The sequence below is a fragment of the Lagenorhynchus albirostris genome, chromosome 5 (genome assembly GCF_949774975.1).
Source record: "Lagenorhynchus albirostris chromosome 5, mLagAlb1.1, whole genome shotgun sequence".
NCBI classification, from domain to species: domain Eukaryota; kingdom Metazoa; phylum Chordata; class Mammalia; order Artiodactyla; family Delphinidae; genus Lagenorhynchus; species Lagenorhynchus albirostris.
In genome coordinates, this window is record NC_083099.1 from 139,475,035 (window position 1) to 139,496,387 (window position 21,353).

The 21,353-nt window shown below is 36.1% G+C and overlaps 1 protein-coding gene across 1 annotated transcript in view; it reads right to left on the bottom strand.

Moving 5' to 3' along the window:
- The window catches only part of BRWD1 (bromodomain and WD repeat domain containing 1), a 121,524-nt gene that overhangs the window by 8,938 nt on the left and 91,233 nt on the right, over window positions 1-21,353 (bottom strand). Inside the window, exons 32-40 of the mRNA XM_060150945.1 lie at window positions 20,447-20,572; window positions 18,906-18,978; window positions 17,770-17,811; window positions 15,836-15,982; window positions 14,920-15,072; window positions 8,378-8,544; window positions 4,899-5,125; window positions 3,209-3,367; window positions 204-1,106 (exon numbers count right to left, since the gene is read on the bottom strand). Coding sequence (XP_060006928.1) covers window positions 204-1,106; window positions 3,209-3,367; window positions 4,899-5,125; window positions 8,378-8,544; window positions 14,920-15,072; window positions 15,836-15,982; window positions 17,770-17,811; window positions 18,906-18,978; window positions 20,447-20,572 — 1,997 coding nt within the window. The remainder of the gene's footprint in view (window positions 1-203; window positions 1,107-3,208; window positions 3,368-4,898; window positions 5,126-8,377; window positions 8,545-14,919; window positions 15,073-15,835; window positions 15,983-17,769; window positions 17,812-18,905; window positions 18,979-20,446; window positions 20,573-21,353) is intronic.

Genomic DNA, 21,353 nt, shown 5'->3' on the forward strand with positions numbered 1-21,353 from the left:
CGCAACAGTGAGAGGCCCGCGTACCGCAAAAAAAAAAAAGACAAAAAGAGAAAACAAACAGCTATGGCCAAGGCTTCCTGTTACATAAGCAAAACTAAACAGGTGGCAAAGAAAAGTTTTATGGGGGGAAAAGACATGTATGCTATAAAAAAAAAAAGACAGTGAGAAAAATCAGTGAACCAAGGTTAAACGTTTTGAATTACCTTTCATAAAATTGTTTGGTTTTTCTTTTGTTTTCTTGTCATCATCTGAATCCAGATCAGTTTCAGATACATGATCTGAAAAACACTGGGACCCAGCAATAGGTTCACACTTCACATTCCCTGAACTCGGGTTAATTTCCATTTTATGACATCTACCGTCTTCTCCATCTTCTGCTTCAGATTCAGAGTCCTCTGAATCACTGAAGATTTTTGCTTTTTTAAGGAAAGCAGCATTCTTGCGACCTGTGTTGTACCTCCTACCACCATATTTTCTTGGTTCAGAATTTGCTTCCTCCTCTTCCTCTGAGATGCTTTCTGCCTTAGGTTTCTGCGAAGATGTTGATGGGCCAGCAGTTCTGTTACGTCCATTATCTGAATCATGACTTTGAGAGTCTTCCTCAGAAGACTCTATCTTAAGAAATTTTGTTTTAGAAGTTGCTGCAGTTTGGGACTTGTAACCATTAGCATGCCAATTTTTCCGGGCTACCCGCAAATCACTTTCTGACTCTGAATCTCCATTTTCAGTATTCTGGGCAGCATGAGAACTGGACAATGGTGATGGTTGATTTTGATCTTTTAGCTCCTCTTCTTCAAGTTCTGACTTTAAGCTCTGGTCATCCTCAGAATTATGTAATAACTTTTTTCTAGCTACAGCAGAAGCATTGCGGTGAGGCAGCTTACGGCCAGAACAGACACTTTCAGAGCTAGAATTCTCCTCTACGTCACTCATTAACTTTATCTTATTGGCAGCCACAGCAGCACACTTTCGTAGCACTTTTCGGTTACTTCCAGCTCTGGCTTTTAGACTTTCACCAGTCTCCAAAAAATTGTTATCAGAGTCACTTAAATAGACTCTCTTTCTAGTGGCTCTTCTACCACATCCATTTTCTAAAGAAACTGGACCTAAAAATAAAGTAACAGTAAAATTAGAGAGGTCTTCCTTATTTCAACATTTTTAAATGACTTCATTTTAGTACTGATGTTCCTTATTTTTTTAATGCCAAAACAAGTTTACCTTTCTAAATTTAAAAAGTTTAAAGGACAGAACAGAGAGTCCAGAAATAAACCCATGCATATATGGTCAGATAATTTACGACAAAGGAGCCAAGAATATAAAAATGGTAAGGGACAGTCTTTTCAATAAATGGTGTTGGGAAACTAGACAGCCACATGCAAAAGAATGAAACTAGACTACTATCTTATACCATACACAAAAATTAACTCAAAGTGGATTAAAGAATGTAAGACCTGAAATCATACTACTAGAAGAAAACATGGGTAGAAAAATCCTTGACATCATTCTTGGCAATGATTTTTTAGATCTGACTCCAAAAGCAAAAGCAACAAAAGCAAAAATAAACAAGACTACATCAAACTAAAAAGCAAAGGAAATCATCAACAAAATGAAATGGCAACATACTGAATGGGAGAAGATATTTGCAAATCATATACCTAATCAGGGGTTAATATCCAGAACTCATACAACTCAATAGCAAAAAAACAAACAATCCAATTTAAAAATGAGCAGAGAATCTGAAGAGGCATTTTTCCATAAGAGGCATACAGATGTCCAACAAGCACATGAAAAGATGCTCAACATCACTGATCATTAGGGAAATGCAAATCAAAACCACAGTGAGATATCATTTCACACCTTTTAGAATAGCTATCATCAGAAAGACAAGAAATAACAAGTGTTGGTGAGGATGTGAAGGAGAGGGAGCCCCTGTGCACGGCTGGTGGGAAAGTAAATTGGTGCAGCCACTATAGAAAACAGTATCGAGGTTCCTCAAAAAATTACAAATAGAAATATTATATGATCCAACAATTCCACTTCTGGCTATTTATCCAAAGAAAACAAAAACATGAATGTGAAAATATATGTGCACCCCCATGCTCACTGCAGCATTATTCACAATAGCCAAGATACGGAAACAACCTAAGTGTTCGATAATGGATGAATGGATAAAAAAGGTACACACCCACACGAATACTTCCCAGCCATAAAAAAGAATGGACTCTTGCCATGTGCGACAACACAGATGGACCTTGAGGGTATTATGCTAAGTGAAGTAAGTCAGACAGAGAAAGACAAATACCCTATGATCTCACTTATATGTGGAATCTACAAAAACAAAACAAAAAACAAGCTCATAGATACAGAGAACAGACTGGTGGTTGCCTGAGGGTAGGGTGCATAGGGAGTGAGTGAAATGGGTGAATGGAGTCAAAAGGTACAAACTTCCAGTTATAAAATAAATAAGTTATGAAGATATAATGTACAGCATGGCAAGTATCGTTAATAATACTGTATTGCATATTTGAAAGTTGCTAAGACTAAATCTTAAAAGTCCTCATCACAAGAAAAAAGAAAATTTTGTGACTATGTATGGTGACGCAAAGTAACCATTCTGTAAAGTACACAAATGTCAAATCATTACATTGTACACCTGAAATTAATATAATGTTATATGTCGATTATACCTCAAGAAAAAAAAAAGCCTGAAGGACATGTAATCATGTGCAGATGCGTTAAGTCAGTAAACCATCCAGGACTTGCCTGGTGGTGCAGTGGTTAAGAATCCACCGGCCAATGCAGGCGACACGGGTTCGATCCCTGGTCCAGGAAGATCCCACATGCCGCAGAGCAACTAAGCCCGTGCGCCACAACTACCAAGCCTGCGCTCTAGAGCCCGTGTGCCGCAACTGCTGAGCCCAAGCGCCGCATATACTGAAGCCTGCACGCCTAGAGCCCGTGCTCCCTGCAACAAGAGAAGCCACCGCAATGAGAAGCCCATGCACCGCAACGAAGAGTAGCCCCCACTCGCCAAAACTAGAGAAAGCCCACGTGCAGCAACAAAGACCCAATGCAGTCAAAAAATAAATAAAAATTTAAATTAAAAAAAAAATTTTTTTAAGTAAATAAATAAATAAACCATCCAATATTTAGCTTTTGAATTCTCTTGATATACATTTCTCCAAAGTACCACTGAGCCTCTTCTCACCAGTTTTTCTTTTAGCGGCTCTGGTTCTGGTCATCCTGCTCCTGGCCAGCCCACTACGTAAGGAGGATTCACGAGCTCTTGAACTCTCTTTGCTTTCCTCTGAACTATTTGAAGCTGAAGATGATGAAGAGGTACCTAAGGAATCTTCCATTTCACTTTCTAAGAAAAATGAAGCATCAACAGTTCATTACATATATTCTCCTATCTTTACACACAAGCAGTTATTTTGTAACAATAGACTAAAAGCAGATTCTTAAAATACTCTGAAGAGGAGAGTATATTTTTTAAAACCGTTCCAAAGAATAGCTGATAACATTTTGGTATTAAAAGGTACATAATCAGCATCTGAAATCAAGTTTGTTCTCTTATTTCTGAAAGTAACATGTGAATACTGGTTTGGATTCAGAAAATACAATTTATATATTTTATAAACAAGCTTTCATTAAAAATTTAATTAGCTCCACTATCTTCTTCCTTCTGTTATGAGACAGGTATTTCCTATAGAAAAGACAATCATTTCAAGTCCAGTATTTCAGTAGGCTTTCAGGTCTCTTTCTAGTAGCCCTTCCTAACAGCATAGTTGTACCATACAGGCTTCCAAGCTCAAGAAAGAGCATTTCAACACACACACACACAAAAAAGGTAGAAAAGGTGTGAGATGAATAATTTAAATAGTACAGGTCATTTCCCCCCACCATAATACTTAATGAGTATATGCACAAGTGTAGGCACAAGATAGGAAACCAAATTTCCTGCTCCTTCATCCAGGCTCAGTTCTTGCATGCCTTTCACAAAATAAATATTGCATCAAAATGAGTGGGAACATACTGTTGAAAGACAAAATTCTGCTCCATATTACAACCCAACTATACGTCAAAGAACAGAGTGGCTGTTAGAGGGGTATCAGTCACCAAATCGTGTTCCTTCCTTTGAAATTGCTCTGCAGTTTGCCCACTCTGCCTGCTCCTACTGTATCCCACTTCCCATCATGTTGACTATGTTTCCAGATTCTTCTCCTTCCCCACATATCACTGCCAAACTGATTAATCTTCCTGAAACAGAATTCGTCATGTGATTCCTTCACAACAAGAGACCCTATTAAGTAATCCAAACTTTTCTGCAAGACTTGCCAGTCTCTAAAATTTGGCTGCATTTTACCTGTTTGATCCTACTATTTTAAATCACAACAGTTATCATTATACCATCATCACAAGTCACCAAAATCACTCAGAGCAATATGCAAGTATGTACACACCATGGCCTCATTCGCACAATGCTAACAAAGGGTCAGCGTCAGCTACAGTTATACCACCAAATAGTAATAAAATAAACAGTTTAGAATTTACTAGGTCATCAGCTTTAAACTTACATGATTACCAAGTCCTTTTTTTAATTTAAAGAAATTTTTAAATGTCAAATTTTGCACAAACAGTGGTACTTATATCACATTATTTAAAACCTGAATGATTCAAATTTGCTTAAAATGTGGCTGCACCACTTGCAAAAACAGTATTTATCAAATATAATCTAATTATTCCATGTATTACTTAAATCTCTTCTGTTAAATTTAAGTTCCTTGAATGTCAAGGTCATGTCTTACTTCTTTATTCTCTCCTCTAAACTCACAGTAACTACCAATGTTACAAACGTGAGTGCTCAACAGGTGAATATATAACATTCCATTTCTCACCAGATAATGTAGAACCATTTGTTAGAGTGACAGGTGTATTTCTCCTCATTCTTTCTGATGATGCCGCTGAATCTGAAGAATCACCAGAAGTAACACCCGAAGAGACACTAGCACTTGTCTTGTGGCTTGTAGAATAAGCTGCCCTACTTGAGGTAGACTGGACAGGAGAACCTACCAACTCAGGAATTACTTTTGCCTGAGATTTTAAGCGCTTCTGCTTGATATTTCTGGTCAAAGAAAAAATAAAACAATATTTAACAAAACAGAGGATGCCTAAATAAAGTGTATTATTACTTAACCTGAGAATAACTTTATGATCAAGACATTAAAATATTCATTATTAACATCTTATTCTAGCATGGATTACTGTTCTCTTTAAACTTGACATCATTTTATTCCAAATTTGAGTAATGAACAAATGATCCAAGTAACAGAATTACAGAAAATCATGCTGAATACCTTAGATTCTTTGGATTAAATGCTAAGAGGAGCCAACATTTATGTAATACAGGCATTCATTCATATTACAAATTTTTTTAAAGTTATATCTGCAATAGAGCTTGTGATGTGATGTGATTTTGACTGACTGATTGATTTTTGGCTGCACCACGGCTTGCGGGATTCTCAGTTCCCTGACCAGGGACTGAACCCAGGCCACACAAGTGAAAGCCTGGAATCCTAACCACTTGGCCACCAAGGAACTGCCCATATTACAAATTTGAGTCTCAATATGACAACATTCCCTCTAGGCTCCTATTTATATATTCCTAAAGACAGTATAAAATTAGGAGAAATTGACAAAACCTGAAGAGAAAGAACAGAGAGGCAAAAAAGAGAACAAGCTAGTTTTTTTCTGAGACCAATCTGTTTACATCTAAGGGCCAATTCACCAAAATTGGCCCCTGAGCCATGGATTATGGTGAAAAACAGTGGAAGTTTAAGATAAGACAATCTTTGGGTTTAAATTACAGATCTGAGTAATATTCATGTTTTTTAAAGATAATCCTTTAAAACAAAAGGATTTGGTTTTGTTTTCCTTTAAAACAAAAAGACAAAGGAGCTTTTAGGAGCTTAAAGATAACCACAATTAATCAACTATACTTCAATTTTTAAAAAACACAGTTCTTTTAAGCAGTTATTGTTTATCATAATCAAGAAAATTCAAGTTTCCAAATGTAAACAGACCATGTTTAAAGACAAGTAGTCTTTCAGTTTCCATGTGTTAAATCCAATCTGTCAGCTACAAATGGGAGGGGGACAAATGACTGTAAAACGTAACATCTTGGTTTCCTCCTTTTATTAAAAAATAAAAATAAAAAAAGGAAAACTCAAACTTGTTATGTCAAAATTTTAACTTCCATTAATATCAGCTGGAGGGTAATACAAAAAGAAATAATTATATGCTTATATACTTATCATAAGTATATACATATTTATTTATTTATTTTTGCGGTACGCGGGCCTCTCACTGTTGTGGTCTCTCCCATTGCAGAGCATAGGCTCTGGACGCACAGGCTCAGTGGCTATGGCCCACAGGCCCAGCCGCTCCGCGGCATGTGGGATCTTCCCAGACCGGGGCACGAACCCGTGTCCCCTGCATTGGCAGGCGGACTCTCAACCACAGCGCAACCAGGGAAGCCCATAAACTTGATTTTTAACAGTAGACAAGGTGATAGTAGCTCAAGAGTGAAAACTTTTCCTTTTTATCCTATCCTTTATGAAGAAAAAAAATGCAGAAGGCCTCAGAGACCTTTGGGAGACCATTAAACATACCAACATATGGGAGCCCCAAAGGAGACAAAAGGAGCAGAACAAAGTATCTGAAGAAATAATGGCTGAAAACCACCCAAATCTGATGAAAAACATTATACATCCACAAAGCTGGACAAATTTCAATAAGGATAAATGGAAAGAAATCCACACCTACAGTCATTTGCAAGATGAAGACAAAAAGAAAACCTTGAAAGCACCAAGAGAAAACTCCATATGCACAAGGAAGGGAACCTCAGTAAGATTAATAGCTGACTTCTCATCAGAAACACTGGAGGTCAGCAGGCAGTAAGATGACATATTCAAAGTGCTAAAAGAAAAACACTGCCAACTAAACTAGTTTTAAATAATAAAAGTGAAATTAAGACATTCCCAGATAAACAAAGATTAAGGGAATTCACTGCTCGCATGTCTGCCTTACAAGAAATATTAAAGGACTTCAGGTTGAAAAGAAAGGACACCAGAGGGTAACTCAAATCTATAAAAAGAAATAAAGACCACTGGGAAAGATAATTACATAAGTAAATATAAATAACAGTATAAGTAATTTGTTTATTCTTATCTGATTTAAAAGACAACTTCATAAAACAACCTATAAAGATATAAACTGTATGACAGTAACAGCACAAATAAGAAGGGGAAGGGAGCTAAACTAGAACAGAATTCCTATATCTATGGGAATTAAATAGTATTAACCTGAAGTAGATTGTTTTCAATTGAGATGCATGGTGTAATCCCAAGAACAACCATGAGGAAATCCATCAAGGGTATAGTGCACATTCAAAATGTACATGATGGGTTTCCCTGGTGGCGCAGTGGTTGAGAATCTGCCTGCCAATGCAGGGGACGTGGGTTTGATCCCTGGTCCGGGAAGATCCCACATACCATGAAGCAACTAAGCCTGTGAGCCACAACTACTGAGCCTGTGCTCTAGAGCCCACGAACCACAACTCCTGGGCCTGTGTGCTGCAACTACTGAAGCCCGCGCGCCTAGAGCCCGTGCTCCGCAACAAGAGAAGCCACCACAGTGAGAAGCCTGCGCACCACAACCAAGAGTAGCCCCCGATCGCCACACTAGAGGAAGCCCACGTGCAGCAACAAAGACCCAATGCAGCCAAAAATAAATAAATAAAATAAATTTATAAAAAAAAAAGTACATGAAAACAAACTAAACACTGGAAAACTCAATTTCCCTATTTCTACATGTCAAAATATCTATAAATTTGATAGTAATGTAAGCTACATAGTCATAAATGGCAAAATATAAATTAATATTAATTTACTATAAAGAGAATAAATCCTTCATTTTATATTTCTTCTCTACAACTAATCCCCAGTGAAAATAGAGTGCATTACATCTAACTGGCATTTTCCCTTACACGATCAAATGCTCAATAGCCATACACAGTAATCATTTTATCCTCTGCATTAAAAACAAAAATTCTTATGCAAAAGACAAGAAATATTTTGAATAATCCTTAGTAAGATTTAGTTGATGCTTTTCATTAAATGCTTACAAATGTATATAATTAAAAATTAATGCAACAGCTCTATATGCAGAGAATGCTTTCAAGCCATAAAAAACAATGACTATTCTTTAGTGAATATACTGTAAAATGATTAAGAATTTTTAGCTTAATAAAATCAAAGAAGTATCACAACCTGAAATTTTTAAAAACTGCACACAAAGACTGCAATAACCAATTTACCTGATACTTTTGTTAGACTGATTGACACGGTTACAATTTTGCCGTCTCTTGAACCTCTGGCTTCTTCGAAGTTTTTCACTGAATTTTTGACCAATCTTAAAATCAGAAGAGATTTTCTTCATTTTTTCTTCAAATAAGGCAGACAATCTCAACGTCATACTGTAAATCTGCAAGGACATGAAAGCAAAACTAGTACTATAAAATATCTTTTAAAATATTTTTACAAGTAAAATTATAGTCATTGAGGCTACTTGTAATCTATTATATCACTGTTATAGATAAATGACTGTTCCTTACTTCATTTCCCATCGCTTCCCTGCAAGGACAGTGGAAGTATCAAATACACACTTTTCCGATGAAAAGAAAGTAATTTTAAATCAATCAACCCTAGGGTTGTATCTAGGATTTATGTCTGTATGTCAATGGTTCTCAACTGCTTTCTTCCACATCCACCTGTACAAATCCCCAAAACGCTTCCTTCTCCCAAACTTAGATAGGAAGTTGGTTGTTTTTTTTTTTGCGGTACGCGGGCCTCTCACTGTTGTCGCCTCTCGCGTTGCGGATCACAGGCTCCAGACGCGCAGGCTCAGCGGCCATGGCTCACAGGCCCAGCCGCTGCGCGGCATGTGGGATCTTCCCGGACCGGGGCACGAACCCATGTCCCCTGCATCGGCAGGCTTACTCTCAACCACTGCACCACCAGGGAAGCCCCCTGGTTGGTTTTAAGGCTGCTATTTGGGCAGCAGAAAAGCAGTGTCTCCTTGGGGCAAGGGAACAAAAGCACTTCTACACTACTCTCTACTTGAAATCTGACTGCCTCTGATGCCACTTAGATTATTATTGGGAAAAAAACGATTGCTTACATCCAAAAGGAGACATTACGCCCTATAACTTTATATAAGATTGTGTTCTAATAACTTTTATAATTAAATAACATCAAATCTTCAAAAGAACAGCAATGTAATGTTGAGTGCCACTATAAATAACTTTTTGGCACAGCTCTGTATTCACAGGAAGTACTCTTTACTCATCCACAATCATTCCTGTAAAGTAAAAATCTAATATTCAAAAGCTAAATATCAATCATTCTGGTGCATGGTAGAGGAGGGTGAAGAGACTAACACTGGGGAACCTTTAAAAAGTATGTAAAATGTATGAATTTGCCATATTCATATATATATATATATATACACACACACACACACATACATATATACACACATACATATACAGGTATCCCCACTTTCAAAAACGCTACTTTCTGCCACTTCACTTTTACAAAAGACCTACTTTATTAGTACTTGTTTTCGCTAACTGAAAAAAAAATCCAAAGGAGATTTTCACTTCTATGAAAAAAGGTGAAAACAGAGTTCAGCATTTGTTTGCAGCAAGCTGTTATAGAGGTAGTGCGTACCCCAAACAGCAAGAGTAGCACCGCCAAGCTCCTTCCCCAGCAACTACACTCAGCATCTCAGCATCAGGTCACCTCAGTTTTTTGTTTGTTTGTTTTTGTTTTTTTTAGCAACGCCCCAAACCAGAGAGATATATTTATTATGGTTGCTGAGCTTGCATTGACACGTTATCACCCAAAGTCCATCAGAACCATTAGGGTTCATTCTTGGTGTTGAATATTCTATGGGCTTTGACAAAAGTATAATGACAACAGATTTTCCCTTTCGGCACTTTGAATATGTAATTCGACAGCCTTCTGGTCAGCAAAGTTCTGGCAGAGAAATCAGCTGACAGCTTTAAGGGGTATCTATTACCTTATGACTCTGTTTTTCTCTTGCTGTCTTTAGAATTCTCTCTTTATGCTTAGCTTTTACCATTTTAATTATGATGTGTCTTGGTGTACACCTCTTTGTGACTCATTTTGTTTAGGCAGGTCACCACAGTTTTGAACTGTATCTGTGAGCATCTGTGCTTTATCTTGATCTATTCCGTGTATCTGTTATCAAGATGTGTCCTAAGGTAGCTGGTTCTTCACCTAGAAATGGGGTATGTTCAAATACAGAAGGAAACCTATATACACATACATATAATAAGTATATGTGAAATCTGTAATCCCTCTTTATCTTTGAAGTAGTCTTTAACAGTTATTTCCAGTATTTTGTATATATATTATTCTTTTCCCTCAAACCTGAACTCTAGCATAAGTCACCAATTTTAACAAGAGTGATTTTTTTTTCCTCAATCGTATTAAGTTTGAAAGCTCTGATACTCCTGAGTACCACCACTTTCATCTGAAAAATTCAATAATACATTTGAATTAAAAATAAAATTGTTTAACAAAAATGAGTGCTAAAATTATTGGTTCCTCAACATGAAAAAGGGCATGTGTGAAAAACCCACAGTTATCATTATACACAATGGTAAATGACTAAAAATCTTTCCCCCTTAGATCAGGAATGATACAAGAATGCCTGGTTTCACCACTGTTATTCAACACTGTACCTTAAATTCTACCAGAGCAATTAAACAAGAAATAAAAATAATTCAAATTGGAAAGGTAGAAGTAGAACTATCTCTATTTGCAGATGAAATGATCCTATATATAGAAGCAATCAAAGATTCTACAAGAAAGCTATTAGTGCTAACAAATTAATCCAACTAAATTACAGAGTATGAGATTAACACACAAGAATCTGCTCTGTTTCTTTACACCAACAATGAACAAGCGAAAAAGGAAATTAAGAAAGCAACTGCAGGGCTTCCCAGGTGGCACAGTGGACAGTAAGAGGCTCGCGTACCACAAAAAAAAAAAAAAAAAAGAAAGAAAGAAAGCAACTGCATCTCAAATAGCATCTGAAACAATAAAATATATGGGAATAAATTTAACCAAGGAGCTGTAAGACTCTCCACTGAAAATTACAAAACATTGCTGGAAGAAATTAGACCTAAATAAATGGAAAGACATCTGGCGTTAAAGGATAGAAAAACAGTAGTCAGGATGTCAATACTGCCCAAAGCAATCTACACATTCAATTCAATCCCTATGAAAACAGACACGGAAAAAGTCAATCCTCAAATTCATAATGAATTGCACCCCCTGAACTGCCAAAACAATCCTGAAAGAGAACAATGTAAGAGGACTCAAATTTCCTTTACTGCCAAACTTACTACTAAAGCTACAGTAAACAAAACATTATAGTACTGACACAGAGACAGACACTCATATGTATAAACCAATGGAACAGAACTGAGTTCAGAAATAAACCCATATATCTATGGCCAACTGATTTTCAAAATGGGTGCCAGGCCATTTAATAGGGAAAGAATAGTCACTTCAACAGATGTTGCTGGGACAACTGGATTTCTACATGCAAAAGAATAAACTGGACCTCTATCTTACACCATACACAAATATTAACTCAAAATGGATCAATAGCTTACATAAGAACTAAACCATAAAACTCTTAGAAGAACACATGAGGTGAATCTTCATGACACTGAATTTGGCAGTGGATTTTTTTTAAACTATTTTGAACACTATTTCCAAACATTTGCCTCTATAAATTACTCCTTAATATATATGTTTTGTGCAAGTAGTCTTTTCCACAGTTAACACTGTCTATAAAAAATAATAATTAAAATTAGAATTAATGGGGCTTCCCTGGTGGCGCAATGGTTGAGAGTCCGCCTGTCGATGCAGGGGACACGGGTTCGTGCCCCGGTCCGGGAGGATCCCACATGCCGTGGAGCGGCTGGGCCCGTGAGCCATGGCCGCTAAGCCTGCGCATCCGGAGCCTGTGCTGCGCAATGGGAGAGGCCACAACAGTGAGAGGCCCGCATACAAAAAAAAAAAAAAAATTAGAATTAATGGGTCAAATGGCACTTAAGTTTCTGACACATATTTTTCAAATTGCTCCATAATAGTGTTGGGCATCTTACAGGCTGTGTGATGCTAAGTAGCAATGGGTTCTTAAACATGAAACCAAAAGCACAAGAAACCAAAGAAAAAAAATAGATTAATTGGACTTCATCAAAATTAAAAACTTTTCTGCATCAAAGGACATTATCAAAAGTGAAAAGACAACCTACAGACAAAATAACTGGAAAACATTCATCTGATTAGGACTTAATATCCAGAATATATTTAAAAATTCTTACAACTCAACAACAAAAGGACAAAAATCCAATTAAAAATTGGGCAAACCACTTGAATAGATATTTTCCCAAAGAAAATATACAAGTGGTCAATAACCACATGAAAAGATACTCAACATCATTAGTGTACTGACTATATTTTCTTATTTTCTGTATCATTGATGCTCTGGCATTTGGAGCCTTGATCCTGGAGAGACTACCCCATCCCAGGGCTAGTTCCCAGAGATAGCAAGTGGCTTTTTTTTGCAGGTGTACCTCTGATACAGAAAACAATCAATCCAGAGATCAAACACCTAACAAGTCTTCTTTATCAAACTCTCATACACCAAGCCAATATTCCCCCTACCCAAATCACCCCAGGGCCAGGAATCAGACATCTAGAGACCACCCCTACAAATCAAAGCTCCAATTACTACAAACTAGCCAATCCCAGACTGTTTACTCTGCCCTGCCTTGCCGTCCTGTGAAAACCCCAATCTAAGCTCTGCGCCATACTCTTCCCTTCCCTCCTCTCCCCACTGCCTACTCATCAACCTTGTATCACACACTTCTGTTTCTAGGGATCTGTGAGTATAAACTTCTTCCTTCGTGACAATTCATGTCTGCATGTCTTACTATATCTGATTTAAATAAATTCTAGATATAATTTTTAATAAGTCATAACATAAATACAAATCAAAACTACAAGGAGATAACACTTCACAGTTACTACAATGGCTATAATTTTTTTAAAAAACACAGAAAATAACAAATTTTGGCAAGTATGTGGAGAAACTAGAATCCTCGTACATTGCCAGTGGGAATACAAAATGGTGCAGCCATTATGGAATATAGTTTGGTGGTTCCTGAAAAAGCTAAACATAGAATTACTCTATGAACCAGAAATTCCACTCTTAGATATATACCCAAGAAAACTGAGGAAAAGAACTCTTACAAATACTTGTATTCCCATTAATCACAATAACCAAAAAGTAGAAACTCAAGTGTCCATCAAAAGATGAATGAGCAAAATGTCATATACCCATACAATGAAATATTATTCAGCCAAAAAAAGGAATGAAGTTCCAATACAGGCAACAACATGGATGAACCTTTAAGATACTATTTTAAGTGAAATATGCCAGACACAAAAGCCAAATATTGTGTGATTCAATTTGTACGAAATATCTACAATAGGCAAATTCAGAGGGATACAAAGTAAATTAGAGGTTACCAAGGGCTGAGGGAAAGGGAGAATGTGGAGTTACTTGCTTACTGGTGACAGAGTTGCTGTTTGGGATGATGAAAGAGTTCTGGAAATAGCAGTGATGGCTGAGCAACACTGTGAATGTAATTAATGCCAGTGAACTATACATTTAAAAATGGTTAAAATGATAAATTTTGTTTTATATATATATGTAACCACAATTTTGAAAATTTGGTAATATACTAAAGCCCACTAAATTGTGCACTTCAAATGCATGAGTTGTATGATGTATCCTCAAACATATTTTAAACAAAAGGGAAAAAGACATGAATGAAATTTATTTTCTGTCTGGAAAGAAAGTCTCGCAAATGGTGAATACTGACAACACAAGCTTGGAAAAATGTTAGACTTGTATGTTAAACTGATCCAATAAGCAATTTGGATACTGAATGCAATGAAAAGGTTCTCAGATTAAGAGAAGAATTAATGCAGGCAGTCTGATAATAAGTAATGAGGGAGAAGTGAAATTAAGACAAAATGGTTAATTAGCAGTGATAGTCACTGATGATAGAGAAAGTGCTGTAACATCAAGCAAGGGCTTTATTTTAAAGTCTTACTCTCAAATTATTGCTTTTTTTTTTAATTACCCAGCACACTGGCTACAAAGGTTTATGAATATTCACTGAGAGTACGTGTATCCTTTTGTGTATTTATTATGTTTCAACAAGTTTTGAAAAGTTATCCAACATAGAACATTTGAACAAAAATTTAGGAATGTCCACTCTACTTGTGTTCTTAACTAATCAGATGGCCGATGTGTTTCTTCTTCAGATAAAAAATGTTAGTATGCCATCAGTAGTCCACGCTCACTTCAGATTTTCCTTTTCTTACTTTTAATATTCTTCCAGCCTCTATCACTAAGTTCCCAATCCACTTTTCAAGATTCCCATATGTAAGAAAACACATTTTTCTCACTCTATACATCAAATACAAATTTGTTCATTTTTCACTGGTGTCCTCACTCGCACCAATCCTCTTTTGTTTATAAAACTTGAGGAAAGCGGAACAGTGTCACAAGGAAATGATGTTTCCTAAGCAGATGCCTGGGCAGTGGCACTCTATGCTTAACAGGGGTCTTACTCTACTCACTGATCTTTTATGCTCCCACCTCTACCAAACACTAGAAAATTACCATCTACACAGGTCACACGTACTTTTTTTCTTTTTTATAAACCACTTTTAAAATTACCTTTGATCTTTTATTTGGTGTATATGCTTTTGCATTGCTAAATATCAACCGGATGTCTTTGCAAAATTCCAAAGGGCTGTCATAATTTCCCGCTTCTAAAGTTTCCCTTACTGTTCCAAAATCCATTGGAGTATCTATAATATCTCGGTAATCCTAGGTTTTAAAAACAATAATTAGTTCAAAGATTCGATTCCTGTTTTTAGAAATGTAAGTGCATCAAATCTCTAAAATATTCAAAATGACAGAAGAAAAAAAGGGTACAAGGATCTTAAGAATCAACAATAATTTTAAAGAAGACATCCAAACATATGGACAAGAAATATAACAAAATTATATACTTGGCAGCAAGATATGAAATTGTTTTTATTTCCTTCTTTATACCCTTCTATAATTTCTAAGCTTCCTACAGTAAATTTGTGCTTTCTAATCTTTTTTTTTTTTTTTTAGGTCATTTTCCATTTCCCTATTAGAAAGTAAAGACAGACACTTTTAACCAATTCATAGTTTTCCTGGGGCTGGGCCTACTAATCCTCCAATTATATTACGTAACACTGGTTAACTACGTCTTAACCCAAGTTACAAGGGTGTCTATTAATTCAAGAAAACTGTGTAAAACAACTCTTCCACAGCTGAATTAGTGGTCAGAGACAAAGTTAACAGGAAGCCTAGTCATCTTACTTTTTGGTTGCTGGGGATTTTTTCTTTCTTTTTTTTTTGCGCCACGCCACGTGGCTTGCAGGATCTCAGTTCCCCGACCAGGGATTGAAGCCAGGTCACGGTAGTGAAAAACCCAGAATCTTAACCACTAGGCCACCAGGGAATTCTAGACATCTTACTTTTTAATTTGAATACCTCTATCCCAATCTCCTCTACACCAACAAGAAAAGCCCCAAACATTCAAATAATGACAACTTACTGGATATTCAACCAAATCAACAGGTTGTCTAAATGGTTCAGAATCTTCACATTGAAATATTAAGTTCACTAGTTCCTTACACTGTTTCTTCCAGTTGCTTTCAACATAATTGGTTGCTTTGATGCTCCTTGTTTTCCAATCATGAACCTAAAAATACATTCATAATATTAAAAGTTTTTTCAATCTTGGAAAAGCCACACTATGGTATGATATAGTATAATGGCAAGAATGCAACTGAGCTGTTGTCTTCTGTATTATGTCATAATATGTCATTACATGATTTTCTATCTACTTGGGGAAAAAATCCACTTTTTTAAAAAACCCAGTGTCACATCTGTTACTCTAAAAACATTTTCATTCCACCACTTATCTCCTAAGTTTAGAAAATGTTCTCACAGAACATGAAGTATTACAATGGATAATGCAGTAGGCAGAATAATGCTCCCGAACACGTGTACATCTTAGTCCCAAGAACCTGTGACTATGGCAAAAGGGATTCTGCAGATATGACTAAAAGAGTAGACAGACTTGAGATGGGGAGACAGTCCTGGATTATCAGGGTGGGCCCAATGTAATCACAAGGGTCCTCATACAAGGGAGGCAGAAGAGTCAGAGGCAGACTGGAAGATGCTATGCTGCTGACTTGAAGATGCAAGGGGACCATGAGGCTCCAGAAGCTGGAAAATGGAAGGAAATGAATTCTACCCTAGAGTTTCCAGAAAGGAACACAGCTATGCTGACACCTTGACTTTAGTCCAGTGAGACCCATGCCAAACTTCAATCCACAGAACTACAAGGTATTTTTATTGCTTAAGGCACTAGATTTATAATTTGCTACAGCAATCATGACAAATACTAAACAGATACTAAATACTTAGAAGTCTGTTTACAAATGAAATTATATGAAAATGGTAATAATTCAAATCTTAACTTTTCATTGTTATTTGAGGCAGCATATTATGAAAATTGATGTGATAAACAGCTTAAATTTAAGCATTTGAATGAAATATAACACTATTAAGCATTTTCCAATTAATAAGCTTTACTTTTAATTAACATTTACATAAGAGCTTCAAGAACTGCTGATGACACCACAATTTTAACTACCCAATATCCAAAGCTTATTTCCCACTTTGTTCTCCCCTATCCTCCCAACAAATCCTCATTTTTAAAAAAGGTTCAGTCACCAAATCCTAGTTAATTTTCCCATTAAAAGGTCTCATCTTCTTTCCTTCCTCTCTATTGCAGGCCAACACTATTCTTTTGTTTTTCTTTTTTAATGGCCACGCCACTGTGCGCTTGTGGGATCTTAGTTCCCTGACCAGGGACTGAACCCGAGCCCTCGGCAGTGAAAGTGCGGAGTCCTAACTGGACCGCAAGGGAATTCCCAGCCAGCACTATTCTTGACTAAGTTTCCCACTTTTTCTCTGAGATTCTTGCAATGAACTCCTAACTTTAATACAAATCTATCTAACTTTAATCAAAATCTGTTTTGGCTATGGAATTGACTCTCTACTGTAAATTTAAAAGAAATCTTTGGTTTACAATATCACCATAATCTGCTCCCAACGTAACAGCCAGACACAACCACTTTGCTCACTCCAAAATTCAACCCCTACGCCAGTCAGGCCAATGCTCTCAGTAGCCCACTGACATGCCACACTTTCCTACTTTTTTAGCTTGAATCATAATAACCCTTACTTTTCAAGTGTCCTCTTCTTACTCTATCTCATTCTGAGGACACAGTCCAAATCCCAACCCTTCCACTAAACCTTACCTAGCCATCCACCTTACAGTGATTTCTCCCATTTCTCTTATAAAATATTCAATATCAATATCAATGTAACTTTTCAAAAACAACACCTAAAATCTTATGTTGATTTTAAAACACAGAGTAAATAAACAACTAAGGTTAATCACACAAATTAACTTACTCTCCTTCTTCCAGAAGATGTTTTCGGAAGATCACTATCATCCTAGGAATAAAAATCAGAGCATTTTAACTGTTAATATTTTCATTAGATATGCAATAATCTTAGCATATCAAAGACATTAGGTTTACGAGGGTTATAACTTGTTAACAAAATCTCAAAATACAGACTATCGGATGGTCTTTGTGGCACTCACCCTCCAAGAAACCAACCTTTATTCTTATTCTTAATAACCATTTACATTCCCTAACGTAAACATGCACTAAATCCAAAATATAGCTATAAAAAGTTGCCTTGTGCATGTCCACAGAAGACATGCCCAAGGAGCTTTAAATTTGTGTTTTTACCTCTTCCATAAAACTCAGAAGAGTCTCCCACAGATTCCTACATTTTGTACGCTACACATTTTCTTATTCCCTAAATCACATATTAGCATCCCCATTTTTATTCCAATGAAAATCAGTGAACTACAATAATAGTTTGTGTAGAAACTGACACCACACTGTTTTTAAAAAAATATCCTTCCTGCAACTCCATACAACAACCTGATTTTCTATGAAGTGAAATTACACAACATCAATGATATCCGCCTTTACTTACACTTCAACACCATATTGAGTGAAGGATTTTAGGGTACTTACAGCATGGTAAAGTTCATTAATTTTTAATTACAATTAAATCCAACTCTCAGATACTGATTTTTTTTTTTTTGGCTGTGCCACATGGCTTGTGGAATTCCAGTTCTCCAAACAGGGATTGAACCCAGGCCACGGCAGTGAAAGCACCGAGTCCTAACCACTGGACTGCCAGGTAATTCCCTCAGATGCTGATTTTACCAAAAACATATCCAAGGTACTTCTTATAATACACCTTTCTCTATCTCAAATTTGGAAAGAGAATATATTCCACACCTAAGTTAATTCACTTAGACATAACTTATTTAATATCAATTATTGGCTATTACCTCATTGATGATCTAGATAATTTTAAAATGTAGTTTTATCAAGTGCCCTATTTTCATAGTTCATTGGAATATAGCAAGAATTGATTTAGGTAACCAACGTTTTCTACTTCACTCTTCATTCTAAGTTATCATTTGAAATTAACAAAAATCATTATAAAATTGACAAACTTCATACCAAATCCCCGGCATTTTGCTCATCATTTTCAGAAGTGTTAGAAAGTTCTGAGATATTTGTACAGTCTTGACTCCTAAAAGACAATTTTTTAATTTAACAGTATGCAAATGTAGTCCCTGTCTCCAAATATTCAAACTACAGGTTAAGATACAAACAGTTCCCCAACTATGCAAACAGTTCCTATGCACACCTAATTTCAAGCAGTAGAATATCAGGTTTTTACTCTATCCTCTGTGGAAACAACTGACCATACTAGAACACTGAAAGTTAATTTTTTTTTCAATTTAAGTGTGTACAGAAATACTATATGTATAGCCTCAACTGGATGAATACACGGATGAGTTTTTCAAAGTTATCACCACTAGTAATATTTGTACAGTGAGTACCAGGAAAATGGTTGATTTGAGATAAAAAAAAAATAGAAGCAAAAAAGGAAGTAAAAACTAAAATAAATTATATCTTAACCTCACTGTAAACACAGCAGAAGAAAGAATCATAAAATAGGGGTATCTAGACACAACGGAGATGAAAATGGGTATGTGACCTTCCTGAAGTAGAAAGAAGAAACTTTGGGAGGAGAGGCAATAAGTTTGAGTCCTCCAGACATCAGACAGATTCAGCCCAGGAGAGTGAAACAGCTGCAATCAGTTATTCCCCAGTTTGTAGCCAGATACTGAAAATGATGTCAGAGTTCATAAATTATCTTCTCCAGTATATAATTCTTTCAAAGAATTTTTATAACTGGGGGAAAGGCATACAAGGTCATATAGCAAAATCATTCATTTTAAAGGAAAGAGGCTGAGTAATGTGTGCAAAGTCACCCAGAAAATTTCACCAGAACAGATTAGGTTAGAACCTGGATCTCAATCTGCAGGTCAGTTTTCATCCTACTAGTCCAAATCGATTTCCAAATGCAAGAAAAGTGTGGAATATTCACAGGATACAATCCAAAACAGATTAAAACTCTACCTAATCATGAGAAAATATCAGACGAGCCAAATTAATTACACACTACAAAATAAGTGTCCAGCACTCATTAAAAAATGATGAAGTGATAAAAGAAAGGAAAGACTAGAGAACAGATTAAAAGAGACTAAGAAAACAAAACAGTGAATGCAGTGGGAATTTTGGATTGGATCCTGAAACAGAAAAAAACATTGATGTAAGAGCTGATGAAATCCAGATAAATTCTACACTTTAGTCAATAGTATTGTATCAAGGATAATTTCTTAACACTTCATAAGGACACCACAGTTGTGTAAAATGTTAACCTAAGGGGAAAACAGGTGAAGGGTATATGTATACATAGGGCAACTCTCTGTAGTATAAAATTATTTCAAAATTTTTAAAAATAGGACTATTCAATTTCTCATTCCTTTACCTAAATTACAATCACAAAAGAAGAAATGTAAAGAAATGTCATTTAATGTAACACATTAAAAGGGTATAATTCAGAGAGCACAAATTAAGAACTGGATAGTTTTAAGAGCACAATATGCAAAGGCACTTTTCCACAACATCTATAATATGAGGTCACTTACTTGATAAATTTCAAAAGCTGGTCAGTTATCTTCTTAGCTGATCTTGCAATTACACTCTCAGGTTCATTAAATGTTCTGGCATTATGTTCTATATATCTGACTTCCCAAACTAATGCAGATAGCCTCCTTCAAAGTAAAAAACAGGCAATTTAGGGCTTAAAAAATGACAAGACAGAAACCAAGTAAAAAAATCCAGCATGTTAAGCCAGCATGATATATTAATTAAACCGTAAGTGTAAAGTTATAATGAATAACTTTCTAATACTGTCAACTTGATCACAGTCATAAGCAATTATACTGGAAGCTGAACTGCAGAGAATACATTTAAGGACTGAAAGTCGTAACAGATCACTTAATCACATCCAGAAAACCAAAAGGGCAACCCTCCCTTTTCACACTGCCTATAGGTATATTTAAACCTACTGAGACTCAATGAAGAAAATGTGTTAAATACCATCAATCCTAAGAAAGTCAATCTGACTATAAACTGACAAACTGGTTTCTGAACGAATGCACTACAGAGGTAAATTAACATCAACAATGTGAACTCAAGAAGTCAGTTTTTTGTAAAGATAATTTCTCAAAGCAGCTGAATCATACAGAATACCATCACCTGCTTTAAAAAAAAAAAAAATCACTGAGAATGGGAAATTTTATAGTTTTCAAAGCTCTAGAAGCCAGAGATAAAAAGTTGATGACTCTGGGGATTTAATCTTTCAAAGGCCAAAGTCATTACTAACTAAATTTTATATTTAAATGGAGCAGCTTTTGCAAGAAAAACAGACTACTAAAGACTGAGGAATGAAACGTGGTACTTCTCCTTATCCAGGTTCTATCCATACCTACCCACAGGCATCTAACACACTGTCTTACACAGGACCAAGAAATGACTATAACAAAAGAAGAG